Source organism: Sus scrofa, chromosome 16, assembly GCF_054392235.1.
Source record: "Sus scrofa isolate SSC_HxYL_T2T_F1_AM1 chromosome 16, Sscrofa_HxYL_maternal_Yorkshire_Landrace_v2.0, whole genome shotgun sequence".
Lineage (NCBI taxonomy): Eukaryota > Metazoa > Chordata > Mammalia > Artiodactyla > Suidae > Sus > Sus scrofa.
This window is the reverse complement of record NC_139398.1, coordinates 62,578,795-62,593,179: the sequence shown is the minus strand read 5'-3', so window position 1 is coordinate 62,593,179 and position 14,385 is coordinate 62,578,795. Positions and strand designations below refer to the sequence as shown.

The following is a 14,385-nucleotide window of genomic DNA, read 5'->3' as shown; positions in this document are numbered from 1 at the left end:
TAGTAGACCGAAGCACAGGCCTTGGATCTAAACAGCCTTAAGTTTGACTCTGAACTCTAATTGCTATGTGATCTTGAGCAAATCACTTAAATTTGGGAACACAGTACTTCATCAACATATTAATACCTAGCAGTGAAGGGTTACTGTGAGGTATTTTGAGTATTAGGTGGCCTAATTATTTTATTTTTTTGCTTTTTAGGGCCTTACCTTCGGCATATGGAATTTCCCTGGTTAGAGGTTGAATTGGAGCTATATAGCTGCCAGCCTATACCACAGCCACAGCAACACTGGATCCCAGCCTTGTCTGCAATCTACACCACAGCTCATGGAAATGCTGGATCGCTAATCCACTGAGCCATATCAGGGATCAGAACCCACATCCTCTTGGCTATTAATAGGATTCGTTTACCCTAAGCCAACTCCAATTACTTTTTTTTTTAATTTAAAATATGTCTCTCTTGTTGCCACAGCTGCAGCATAGGTGGCTTGGATCTGATCCCTGGCCCAGGAACTCCATATGCTGTGGGGCAGCCAAAAAAGAAAAAAAAATTTTTTTTAAATTCTTTAAATAAAATAAAATATGGCTCTCTAAAATTGAGTAAAATCATGAAATTAATTATAAAAACTTGAGTATCTATGAAAGATTTTGAGCACTCCTTCATATTGCTTATCTTATATATGCTCCATTTGTCAGACTACTCCTTTTGAATAAGCTAGATGCTAGCCCAGGACAAATAAAACATTTAGCAGAATTATCAATTTTCTTGAAGAGAAGTTTTATATTTGTATGTATACCTAAACTTTTATTGGCATTGTCAGCCTGCATCTTTCAGGAGCTTGAAAGATTTTGCCTATAGTTGTAAGAAATTTAGAACATTTGATTGTTTTTGGGTACATTAAAAGAGACTATACTTTAATGGAGAATTTAGAATTGTGCTGATAAGAGACAGGAAAGCGTGCCACAAATTTGAATTGGGTGTATTTTAGCTTTTATCCTGGAATTAAGTTCTGCTTTTTATACTAATTAACTTATTTAGCACATACTTAATGAGCACCTGCTATATTTGAGCACCTCCTGTTATGGACTAGGCACAGGACTAGATATCTCATAAAAATTATTTTGATTTGATTAATAATGTATTACTGATCTGTGCTAATCTTTGATCCTGAACATTCATTTTTTTCTCATTGTAAACTAATTAGCAACTAGCCTAATAGTTATATTTCATTTTAATCCATGAGCCGTTTAAATTTTAAGGCAAGCTAACAGGTTCAACTTTAGGTATAACAGGAACAGTGTACAAATAGCATTTCCAAATAGTTTATTAATGGTCACATTTATAAATATATACCTGTACACAACACGTGTTTTTTTAAGTTCTGTAACAAAATGGTACCACAAAAGGCAAACTTTAGCCTGTGGGTAGCAGGTCTCATTATATGTCAAGGAAAGAAACTCAGCCACTTACAGGTCCTCTCTCATGTTTGCAAACTGAATTTTTATTTATTTATTTATTTTTTTGCAAACTGAATTTTTAAAATGTAAAGCCTTAATCTGAACAAATAGTTTTCTTTCTTTTTTTTTTTTTTTTTGTCTTTTTGCCATTTCTTGGGCCGCTCCCGCGGCATATGGAGGTTCCCAGGCTAGGGGTCGAATCGGAGCTGTAGCTGCCAGCCTACTCCAGAGCCACAGCAATGCGGGATCCGAGCCGCGTCTGCAACCTTCACCACAGCTCACGGCAACGCCGGATTGTTAACCCACTGAGCAAGGCCAGGGACCGAACCCGCAACCTCATGGTTCCTAGTTGGATTCATTAACCACTGCGCCATGGTGGGAACTCCTGAACAAATGGTTTTCATATTGTAGAGAATTTATATTGGGTAGTTTCAATTTGATGAATATTTACCAGATGTATCCCAATTATTGTTTTCTTATAGATCTAAAATAAGTTATATTTAATTCCTCAGTATTATACATTTTAAAGCCATATTTATATTTAAATATTATGCAACATACTTTTAATAACAGTTCTTCCAGGTGTTTTTTGAGGAATGCGTCTTGTGCTAGGCAGTAAAATAGCTACGGTAACCTTTCTGTCTGTAAAGACCTTAAAAAAACCAAACAAGAACAGTTAATGTAAGAACATTGCTACTCAGAAAAATCTCCTAATTATGGTATAAACGTCAGATCTGAGTTCCAACCATGGCTCTGCCGCTGTCTAATTCCGTGACCTAAGGCAAGCTACTCAATTTTCCTGATCTTTTATTTTCTCATTTCTTTTGTCTGATCTTTTTGAGGATAAAATGAAACATGTCTAATATTTAGCTTTCAAAAGATTCTGTTGGTATGAGAACGTGTCATCAAATAGAAATATCAATTCAAAATTTTGCAAATAGCGCAGATTCTTAAAATGTGAAAACCGTTGTATAACTAGCGTGTGGTAATTTGAGCTTGATTTTAAAGAAGAATTTTGTACGCTGAACCATAATTTTTTTAATAAAGTCACTGTACTTAATAGTAGGAATCAGCCTAAATGATGCTCTCATTTTCTTGAACATTGCTGAAAAATTTAGTGACCAACTGTTTTTTTGTTTGGGGAAGAACAAAACAAAAAGAGGTGTGTTTCCTCTTTAGATACAGTATTTCCCACCCCATCCCCCAAGTCTTTTCAATTTCTTATGATAGATAAATTTAACTATATTCAATACTAGACAGAACAGTATGGCAAACTCCCATTTACATGTCCCCTGTCTTCCAACAGTGGACAGTCCTCTTTCGTCTATTTTCCTAACCCTCTCTTCCTGCTTTCATGTTGTTTTGAAGCCTTTCCCAGATATTGTATCACTTCATCTGTAAATGGTTTAGTATGTGTCTCTACAAGATAAAGAGAGGTTTTTTTTTCCCCCCTTTAAAAACATACAAAAAATATCCTCTAGTTATTTTTTACAGGAAGATAGAAAAAACTGAAGCAAGTCCCACATTTCTGTTGTACCTGCTCAGCCTGTTTTCACCACTCAACCTGGCGTGCTAATCTCTAAAGAAACCACTATTGGCCACATCTCCCTTCTGGGCCTAGAAGGGTGCTGGTGGCCATCAAAAGAGAGAGAGATCGATCCAACAAAACACCAGAACATCAGCTGATGACCAAAAATTTGGGAGGAGATTGTCCAGTTTTCCTCTTTTCCATCTCAGCCTTCTCCCACTTTCAGGTTTCTGTGGGCTCAGGGGAAGGATCCCCAGAAGGAGAGAGAACAGGACAGGACCCAGAGCTTTTTGGTTGAATTGTTGTTTGTTAGCCTGTTTTTGTTTTCTTAAGGGGAATTGAAAGGTTTTTGGGGTCTTTTGCAGGCCTTTGGATTATACACGCTTTTTCATCTCTTACTCTTTTTCAACCCACAAATGTTTGATACTTTCTGTGGCCTGTGTGCTGGAAGTACATGACCAAGGCAGACATGCTCCTCCTCTGAAGTGTGCAGTCCGGTGACCTCTTGGCTTTGTGCCTGTTGAGAAGTGCCTTCAGCTCAGGAGCCTCTGGAGAGCTAAGGACATAGAGGTGGGAGCTGTGAGGGCCCAGAGGCTGACACTGGGCTCAGGCTGTCTTTTGACATTGCTGTCAGGGCTCACGAAAGAGAAGAGACCTTATGGGTGTTATGGGTTACAGAATACAAGCCTCAGTTTAGGAATAAAGATTGTGTACATGGCGACCATTCTCTCTGCAAGTCAGGCCAACCCTGATCAGGCCCAGCAGACAGGGAGCAGAGGAATGCTGACAGCCAGTAAACAGCCAAAGATAGGGGAATGGCCAGAAGGGTCTAAATGACTTCATTCCTTAGGGCAGAGTTTCAGTAGTATTTACCCACTTGCCCTGACTAATGACCTCTTGCCCCGAATAACTGATTAGGTAGGGAAAAATCTTTTTTTTTTTTTCCTATTTTTTTTTTCCCTGTGAAAATGAGCTACAGGAAGTAGCAAAGAACAGCTGAATTATTCAGATACAAACAATGCCTAATGTAATATATTCATTTCAGGCTCTTTTGCCATTTCATCCGAAAGAGAAGGGGCAGGGCGGAATGTTTATTTAGCGGGTCTCTTAACTGGCAGCATTGTGCATGATCTGTCACAGACCATATCTCATTTTTCCTCACCCCAGTTTTATAAGGGAGGTACAATCCTTATTTTGCTGATGAAATCAAGGTTCAGAGATGCTGCAGTGTGTCAAGATCACTTGTCTAGTAAATGATTATTTAAATGCAGGGCTTGAAATAGATTGTAATTATTTTTCTCTGCCAGGCAAGGTGAAAATGAACAAATAGTTAGCAAGAAAAAGGGATCTGTTGATCCAGGAACTCACTAATCAAGTCTAGAATGCCAAGTTGTGTTTTTAATATAGTTAAGTGGTGACAAGAAATATTTACCACTTTAAGGATTTCTGATGCTGAAAACGAGTGTGGTTTATTTAGTGAAGGTGGAATAAAAGAAAAATTTTTTCAAAGGCTTTCTAGAGAGACTCAATTCATCAGTTCACATGGGAGCAAATGGAGCCATTGATCCAATTGAGTAATACACTGAAGACATTGATTAATTTTGTTATAGTTTATTATTCTGTTAGGGAGCACTTGGTAGCTTAAGATCTGTAAGACTCCTTGCCTCATTATAAAGTGGTCATAATGAGAAAGCACTGACTGAAGAGGGACTTTGGTAAGAAATATGAGATACTACTAAATGTGGTTTTTTTCTACTTCAGATAATTACCTCTTTCACTTTAACCTCTGACGGTTGTTCTCTGCATTCAGACCTTGTATACCGTGAAGGATTTCATACCTTGCCGGTCTTAATAGATTGAAATTTCTGGGGTCATGACAAGGTTCATTTAAATGGACCACTTTTCTGAGCTTCTGCTCTGAAGTCAGACTCCACCACTTTCTTGGTGACTTTGAAGGCAATTACTTAAAATTAGTTACACTGAAATGGGAGTGTAATTGTACCTACATTACATGATGGTTGTGAGGAGCATAACATCATTCATGTGTGACACAGCCCTAAGCCAGGAGGGACGTGTTAGCCAGTTTAGGAATGATGGTGACAATGTATGCTACACACTTACTGTATGCTACACACTTGCTACAGTCTGTGATTGTGGGGAAAGAGGAGCTTCCAGTCCAGTAGCGGGACAGGGAGAGGGGTAATGGTGGGGGGGGGGCAGGTAGTCTTAACAGAGCTTGTCAATATCAAACGGGATGTCAGTGTGCCAAGGAGATACAGGGGGAAAAGGGACTTGTGCTGCACAGGGACAGAAGGGTCATCTGGGAGTAGAGTCTTGAAAGTTGACTATACTGTCAATTTTTGATGTCTGTGGGCTTAAATATTTAATCCAGAATATTTAAATCTTGGATTAAAATTCCCTTAGTTACTTTTGATTAGTTATGGGCGCTGCTGACATCTCAAACTTCCTATTTCTTTGGGCAGCTTGATACACTGGCATAGACTTTCCTTTCAAACCAAAGTACTTTCCTTTTCTTTCATCACCAGGGAATGTTTAAGCCAGAAAGAGAACCCTCCATAAACTGATACAGATACATAGAAGTCTGAGAAGTAAAGCTCACAGTAATGTATGTCTCTATAGGAAGATAATGTGTAAAGGGAGTAGCTGAATTTTGACTTTGGTTTTTAATAGTGTTATGTTCGATTAAGTACACTTTGTGTTTTAGACCAAGTCTAGTAATGCTAACTTGCATATAAGAAGACAAGAACCAATAATGGAGTGGTCATGGCAGTTGTTTTGTTGAAATTGAACTTGACTGTAATCTTTTCCCAATTTATGCATCTTAGAGCTTAGAAGAGAGGGCTTTGTTTTGGGTTTTGAGAGCAAAGCTCTTCTCTTCATAAGGAAACCTTAAAATGGTTGATGTAGAATATTTAGGCTGGACTGCATCACAGCTGTCAACCAGCATATAAACTATAAATGACACCCCCAAGTATCTAATGAAGTTAACCTGTACAATGGAACTGCTTAACTCAGCAGTTCTCAAAGTATGGTTCCTGGCTTCACTTGGAAACTTGTTAGAAATGTGAATTCTTGGACTGTACCCAGACCTGCTGACTGAGAGACTGTGCTGGTTGACCCAGTAGTCTGTGTTTTGACAGGACCTCCACATGATTCCAGTATACTCTTAAGTATGAGAAACACTGACTTAAATTATCCATCTGGTTTTATTTTTAAAAAGATACAAAATGATAATTTTGGTTTGTGGCATAATTACAGTCCAGTTGTTCAAGTTGATAGTAATAGACCAACAGGTTCATGTGCTTCTTGTGGCTCCTTCTGGGATGTTATAAAACGCCATGTCATCAGTTATTTGCTGATATAGGTCTTCCTATTTTGCTATGGCAGTCAGGATTATTCAGGTGTATATTAAAAGGACAGACCCTATTCTTTGAAATAGTAATTTGTTTTGTCATAGGGTTATTTTTATCAGCTTTGATTTTCGCAGTGGGTTGTGTGGTTTTACCTTTAGAAATTGTTCGGTGAAGTAGAGATGACAGAAACCGAAACCAACGAGTTACTGACAAGCTACCCAAAGTATTAACTACAATTAAGATTACAAAATAAAAAGAGGACTATGCATTGTAATCAAGTTTGCTTTGATGAGCCTTGAAAATAATGGATGGTCTTTTATTTTCATTCATGATTATTAAGCTCACATGTTCCAGAGTGAGAAAGCTTGGGTTTAAATTATACCTTCTCCACTTACCTGACATTGGTAAAGTTACTCTAAGCTTCACTTTCTTCATTTGTGAAGTGGGATAATCACTGAACACTTAATTGATTTAAGATTTTTCATGAGGAATAAATGAGATTATGCATGTAAAGCATTAGAGTTTGATAAATATTAGCTGCCATTATTATTATTATTATTACTATCACTACCCCTTCTGCTCCTCTGCTTGGCTGTAGTTGCATTTGTGTTAGGTCTCTAATTTGTGGACCACATCTGTCATCTCAACAGGAAAAAGGAAGATGAGGCTTCTATATCTCTACTTATGTTTTTAGTATCTCTGATATTATCCTACATACATTTTGTTCTTTCTCTTGTCTACTGAGTCATATTTGCCAGGTACTAGCCAGCACGTTCCTGCCCCCAGAACGATCCTTTCTTCTAATGTATATCTTAATTAGTATGATCTTTTGACCACCATGCCACGACCATTACTTTACCCAAGGCAGCAAAATCTGCTTTGGAGTAAAACTTGCACTTGAATCCTAAACTGATCAGCTATGCAGTAAGCTATCTGTGCAATAAGCTGGATTTTCCCCAGTCTTAGTTTTAATCACTAAAACAAGACTAATACAATCTAATGTATAATAACGAAGTTTGAAGATTAATTAAGACAGTATTTAAAAAATACCTAGAATAATGTCACGTACTTAGTAGATACTCAGTAAAGGGTAGCTCTGTTCTTCTCCTTTTTCTCCCCGTAGGCTGCCAAAAGAAACTGGCAATGGCGGGTTGAAGCAAATAGAGTTGTCAGTGCCTTTTGTTTTATAATAGATTCCTTGAACTCTTTTCCTCCTTTTTAGGGCCGCACATGTGCCATATAAAAGTTTGAGGCTAGGAGTCGAATCAGAGCTGCAGCTGCTGGCCTACACCACAGACACAGCCACAGCAACTCGGGATCTGAGCCGAGTCTGCGACCTACACCACAGCTCATGGCAATGCCAGATCCTTAACCCATTGATCGAGGCCAGGGATCAAACCCACATCCTCATGGATACTAGTCAGGCTCATTACCAATAAGCCACAATGGGAACTTCCTAAATTCCTTGAACTTTTGTGGGAAATCAGGACATCCTCCTTCAACAATTTGTTTTAAGTAATTTTTTGAAAAAGCCTTTTGTTTTGCATTATGTGTAGCATAATGAAAATTCAGTGACTGCCCTTTTAAGACTCTAAGAGTTCATTTTCTTATTAATCAGTCATTGTCCCCACCTTTTTGTGGGCAAGAAGCAAGAAACTTTGATCAGTCATTCCCCTTCACATTTTTGGTTCCTGCCATACTTATCATAAGTTAAGCTGCACATCTTGAAAGAGGACAGATTATTTTAAGATATCAGAAGGCTAGAATACAAACGTATTTTGGAGCCAAAAAAGGAACATTAGCGATCTAATCAAACTCTTTCCTCTTTCAGATCAGGAAAGAGGTCTAGAGGATGCAAGTGTCCAACCTCACAGGACATGCCAGGCTCCCTACTATCTAAAGCTCGCTTCCACTGATTCAGGCTCATGTTCATGTATTGGTCATCAGCTCAAGCTCAGTCAAGAGCTGTCACTTAACAAGGTCTCTGTTTTTATAGTTAATTTACTTTCTGGGAAATGTATTCTAGAAAATAGATAAATGGTTATGATATTTGACCCAATAGACAAGTCAAAAAGGTAAAATCGAAGAATGAGATATGGAAATTAAAACACTTTTGATTTGACACTTTGTTTGTCGGGCAGGAAAACCAGCATTGTTTGTGCTATTCTTATTTCTTGGGTTTATTTGTGTCTACCCCTCCACCTACTTCTTAATGATGTGGGCATTACATTTTAGTCCTTTTTTGTTGTTGTTGTTGTTGTTGTTGTTGTTGTTGTTATTGTTGCTGTTGTTGTTGTTGTTGCTATTTCTTGGGCCGCTCCCGCGGCATATGGAGGTTCCCAGGCTAGGGGTTGAATCGGAGCTGTAGCCACCGGCCTACGCCAGAGCCACAGCAACGCAGGATCCGAGCCGCGTCTGCAACCTACACCACAGCAACGCCGGATCGTTAACCCACTGAGCAAGGGCAGGGACCGAACCCGCGACCTTATGGTTCCTAGTCGGATTCGTTAACCACTGCGCCACGACGGGAACTCCACATTTTAGTCCTTTTTAAAAAATTAGATATTTTAAATGGACAGAAAAGATCAGTGAGGGAGCCAACAAGAATGATAAACTTTGGACCCTCTCTAACAATAGAATGTTTGCTTGATAAAATATGTGGCTTTGAACTCTTTAAATTGCCCTGGCATCACCAGAAACAAAGTGTTATACAAATGTAGTTTATAGTAATTTTAATTGGGGGAATAAGGTTGGATTGTGGGGAAGAGTGCATATCAGACGAAGGCTGGCAAAATGTGGTGCTTATGCCATTGGGTCTTGTGTTTTGCATTCAGTGATCCTCAGCAATCTCTTGAGACACTGTTTTCTTCTAAATCCAGACAGAGCCTGAAAATTCTCCCTAAGACACTGCATCTGAGAGTCAGTACCAATTGATCAGAGTTTGTATATTGGTATTCTATTTACCGACCTTATATTAAATCGTTACAAATGAAAGGAAAGCAAGTATAAGTGTAAAAGGATAGAGGATTTTTTTGTTTTTTAATCCCACAAAGCATTACTGAAAATTTAAAAATTCATTTAGGATTTTAGTGTTAATGTACTCTACCAATTTTCTAATCAGTGGTTGTTATTTTAGCAAAAATCTTTATGTTCTAGGCAGAAGGCTGGGGTTGGGGGGTGGGGGTGAGTATGAGTGGGCTTTGCTAAATTTCACTATCCCATTTAGAAAATTATAGGTGAAAAGTCCGATTGGACCCCTAGCCTGGGAACCTCCATATGCCGTGGGTGTGGCTCTAAAAAGCAAAAAAAAAAAAAAGAGAGAGAGAGAGAGAAACATAGGTGAAAAGGAGGCTTCTTTACTTACTGAAAACAGCTGTCATTAGTCAAACCAAACAAAAATACTGTATAATAATCCTTACCAACTGATTCTCTTCAGTGACTGGCAAAATGCAAGTTCTGGAAATTCGCAGGTTGCTTACTACTTTGGTTGCATTAAAAAAAAAAAAAAAGTGGGCCGAGGTCTCCCCCTCTGCCTCCCCCCACCGCCATTACAGTTATTTTGACTGCTTCCCCAAACCCCTACAGCTCCATAGCCAAAAGGGGGATATATAAAAGCAAACCTCAAGATAAAGAAAAGAACTATTTTAAACATTTAAAAATTACTTGGAAGGAATTCGTTCATTCATTCTTTGAGCAAGCATACACATACTTCCTAACCAGCCAGGTCCTTCTGGGGTGAGGCACAGTGATACAGATACGTAGAACCAGGCTTCTCAACCTGTTTCACGTCATGGCACACGTACAACATGATAATACAGAAACAAATCATCTGCCAGGGTGTTCCTGGCACCTCAGGCCCTTTGGGCAGTCCAGTGTGTTGAGGACTTGAGTATCTCAGCACACCATGGAGTTCTATGCACTGACAAGATTTAACGTAAGACATAGTTCCTACCCTTGGAAAACTGACAGTCAGGAGACATAGACAAGTGAACGGACAGTGAGAATTCATGCCCCCAAGACTGGTCTTGTGTTAGAGAAAGAGGTAGTGGCTGGCCTGATGATGAGTGTGATTGCTGAAGGGAGGACAAGTCCAGCTACTGCAGTATGAGATAGTGAAATTTTATTGTAACTTCTTTCTTAAGTTGTGCCTCAAATACACTTTGTTTCCAAAAGACTATGCAATACAATTTTTATTTAATTCAGTGCTTGAGATGAGGAAGGATAAAAATGGAAGAGTTTCTGCTTTTTGTGAACATAAAGCTTAAAAAAACAATTCAGTGAACATAGCCTAATATCTATGTGGTGGGGTGGGGTTAGGATGAGTGGTCCCTGTTTTGAGGAAAAAGAATAATAGTACAGGGTGCACAGTATTATGGAAAGACAAAGGAGAGATGGCAGAGTGATCAAAAGTTGCTTTCAAGAGGTGGACGTAGGAGTTCCGGTTGTGGTGCAGTGGTTAACGAATCCGACTAGGAACCATGAGGTTGCGGGTTTGATCCTTGCCCTTGCTCAGCGGGTTAACGATCCGGCGTTGCCGTGAGCTGTGGGATAGGTTGCAGACGTGGCACGGATCCCGCGTTGCTGTGGCTCTGGCATAGGCCAGTGGCCATGGCTCCCATTCAACCCCTATCCTGGGAACCTCCATATGCCGTGGGAGTGGCCCAAGAAATAGCAAAAAGACAAAAAAAAAAAAAAAAAAAAAGAGGTGGACGTGCTCTATTAACCTTAAAGTTCTAGAAGTTAGCTAGTAAAGTAGAAAAGTGAGATCCCAACAAGTCTGAAAAAAAGGGGATAAAATTAGATGAATTCCTTTAAAAAGCCAAAGCTTTAAGTTAAAAGGTAATGCGAGAGAAAATATAATTGAGGGAGTTAACTGTTGTGTCTCAGCGGTTCAATCCCTGGCCTCGCTCAGTGGGTTAAGGATCTGACATTGCCTCAAGCTGCAGCATAGGTCTCAGATGCGGCTCAGATCTGGCATTGCTTTGGCTGTGGTGTAGGCTGGCAACTATAGCCCCAATTTGACCCCTGGCCTGGGATCTTCCATATGTCACAGGTGCGGCCCTAAAAAGAAAAAATAGTAATGATCATGAACCTATTGATTGTATGTATAATAGTATAAAATGTCACTAGGTTAGATGATACCTGGTAGAAGAAGAAAAAAGAAAATATAATTGAAGAGATGGTTATGAAATTGTGCTCTTCAAATTTCTTTGGAAGCCCCCCCCTTTTTTTTAATACCTTTGCTGTAGTCTTTGTATGTGTTTATTCTTAAGGTGTGTCAGAAACATGTATTACAGCTTCCCCTTCAGTATTTGAAAATATTTTCATCAACTTTTCACCATCAAGCTATGCTTTTTTTTTTTTTTTTTTTTTTGGTCTTTTTTTGTCTTTTGTCTCTCTTTTTTTTGTTGTTGTTGTTGTTGTTGCTATTTCTTGGGCCGCTCCCGCGGCATATGGAGGTTCCTGGGCTAGGGGTTGAATCGGAGCTGCAGCCACCGGCCTACGCCAGAGCCACAGCAACGCAGGATCCGAGCCTCGTCTGCAACCTACACCACAGTTCACGGCAACGCCGGATCCTTAACCCACTGAGCAAGGGCAGGGACAGAACCCGCAACCTCATGGTTCCTAGTCGGATTCGTTAACCACTGCGCCACGACGGGAACTCCCAAGCTATGCTTTAATTTTAGTTATCTCCAGTACTTTTTATCCTGAAGAATACCACAGCAGTTGGGTAGTTGTATATTTTCAGATTCCTCACCTTCTCGTGAAATGTATTTTGTTTAGCCAGCAGTGTTCCCCACACCCTATCTTCCCTTTAATTTAACTGGCAGAAAAAATCAAGCATACTTTGCCACTTAGTGGTCTTAGAGACATTTGATGACTATTTTCAGGTCTTGGCTTATAAGTAAATATAGCTCTTCTGAATAGCACATGTTGCTTGCCACCTTAGTAGATTACGGCTGGAACAAGTTTGTGCAGAAATGGCCACATTACTGCAATCTTATGTGATTATGAATTTTATTTATATATTTCTTTAATGTTTTTAACCGTATGAGAATTAGTTTGTTTTTGCTTTGTTCGTAAAAGTAATGCTTTTATTGAAATGATACTAGAAACCAATCAAATCAGTCTTTGCTGAGCCTTAGGCATGTACTTTTGTGGTTTTGGTGTTTTGTAAGTGTTAAAAATAAAACATAGTAATACTGTGCTTTACATAGAGAGGGAGGAAATTTGTCACTTGGTGATCAGTGTCCCATCAAACGCAGCTTACTCTCCTCTTTTGTAATTTAATGCTGTTTTAAAAGCTGTTTGTGGCTGTTTGTGTTTACAGGATCGCCCCAGAACATTTGACATGCATTCACTGGAGAGTTCACTCATCGACATAATGAGAGCCGAAAATGATTCGATTAAAGGTAATTTTCAAAATGTAATTTTTTTATTTTAGTAAATAGTTTAAAATTTGTATCATGTATGTAACATGATAAATATGGAAGATATTATAGATTCATATTTTGTATCCAGTCAGTTCCATCAACTTTATAAATGTACCTCTTTTTTGTTAAGAAAAAATCAAATGTATTTGATGGACATCCACTGTAGGCCCTTCACAATACCAATTAAGGAAACTACAATGGTACTAATGAGGGCAGTTCACTGGAAAGATAGGAACCACTCCTCATTTTTTTAAATCTCAGGCAAAACCTGCTTAGTGCTGCAAACCTGTATGTCTATTTGCCAATGCCAATGACTATACAATACGAAGAGTTCAAATATTGATAGATTTTTTTTTTTGGCCTAGTTTCCCATTTTTAAAAATGGTCAATAGGAAGTCTGTCGTGGCTCAGTGAAAATGAGTCTGACCAGCATCCATGAAGATGCAGGTTGCATCCCTGGCCTCATTCAGTGGGTTTAAGGATCCGTGAGCTGTGGAAATGCTTGGGCTCAGAAATGCAGTTGCTGTGACTGTAACATAGGCCTGCAGCTACATCTTCAATTCAACCGCTAGCCCAGGAAGCTCCAAATGCCTAGGGTGCAGCTCTGAAAAGACAGGAAAAAACAAACAAAAAAAACAGGCCAGTGGTCTCAAAGTTAAAATGAAGCTCTGTAGTTCTTAAAATACTTTTTAAGTATTATGTTAAAAAAAAATGCTATTCCCACTTGGATTCTGTCTTAATTATTTTACCTTAAATAAGATATTGCAGTTTGACTTGGCCTCAGGTTCTTCATCTTTATGAGGGACTTAGAATTAGAACTACTCTTTTAATAAGGGATTTAATAATGGGGAGCTTTAAAAATAAAATACAGATGTCTGAGCCCCTTTCCAGATGTGGTGTGGGGCTTATTTTTTTTTTTTTGCTTTTTTTTTTTTTTGCTTTTTAGGGGCAAACCCATGACATATGGAAGTTCCCAGGCTAGGGGTTGAATCAGAGCTACAGCTGCCAGCCTACACCACAGCTACAGCAACTTGGGATCCAACCATGTCTTCCATCTACACCACACATAGCTCACCGAAATGCCAGATCCTTAACCCTCTGAGCGAGGTCAGGGATCGGCCTGCATCTTCATGGATCCTAGTCGGGTTCCATAACCTCTGAGCCACAAAGGGAACTCCTTATGATTTTTTTTTTTTTTTTTTTTTTTTTTTTTTTACTGTTTCAGGTGATGCTCATGTGTAGCCAGAGTTGAGAATGACCAGATTAGATGTTCTGTAAGGGCCCTTTTAGCTCTGATTTTGTGAAAACTACTCCCTAAAATAAAATATCTTTCTGCAAAAAAAAAAAAAAAAAAAAATCTTATTTTACTATACAACAAAGTTTTATTGTTTTTTTAAAGACATTTGAGTTGTTTGATATTTAGTCCTCCCCCTTAAGTTGTTCGTTCATTTGTCTACTCGTTCATTCATTTATTCATTCATTCAGTGTTTATAAGCCACTACAGCTTTTCACTGGGATCAAAGTGGCAAGGAGCCTGTTGCATCAAGTGCCTAGTTTTCCTTCGAGTTTGGTTTTCCATAGTACTTATGCAGT

General features: G+C 38.9%; 1 protein-coding gene across 5 annotated transcripts in view; it reads left to right on the top strand.

Annotated features, from left to right (window-relative positions):
- Positions 1-14,385, top strand: part of CPEB4 (cytoplasmic polyadenylation element binding protein 4) — a 68,745-nt gene that overhangs the window by 7,669 nt on the left and 46,691 nt on the right. For all 5 annotated transcript variants that reach the window (XM_005657625.4, XM_005657623.4, XM_003134043.6 and 2 more), the window contains exon 2: positions 12,690-12,771. In XM_005657625.4, coding sequence (XP_005657682.1) covers positions 12,690-12,771 — 82 coding nt within the window. The remainder of the gene's footprint in view (positions 1-12,689; positions 12,772-14,385) is intronic.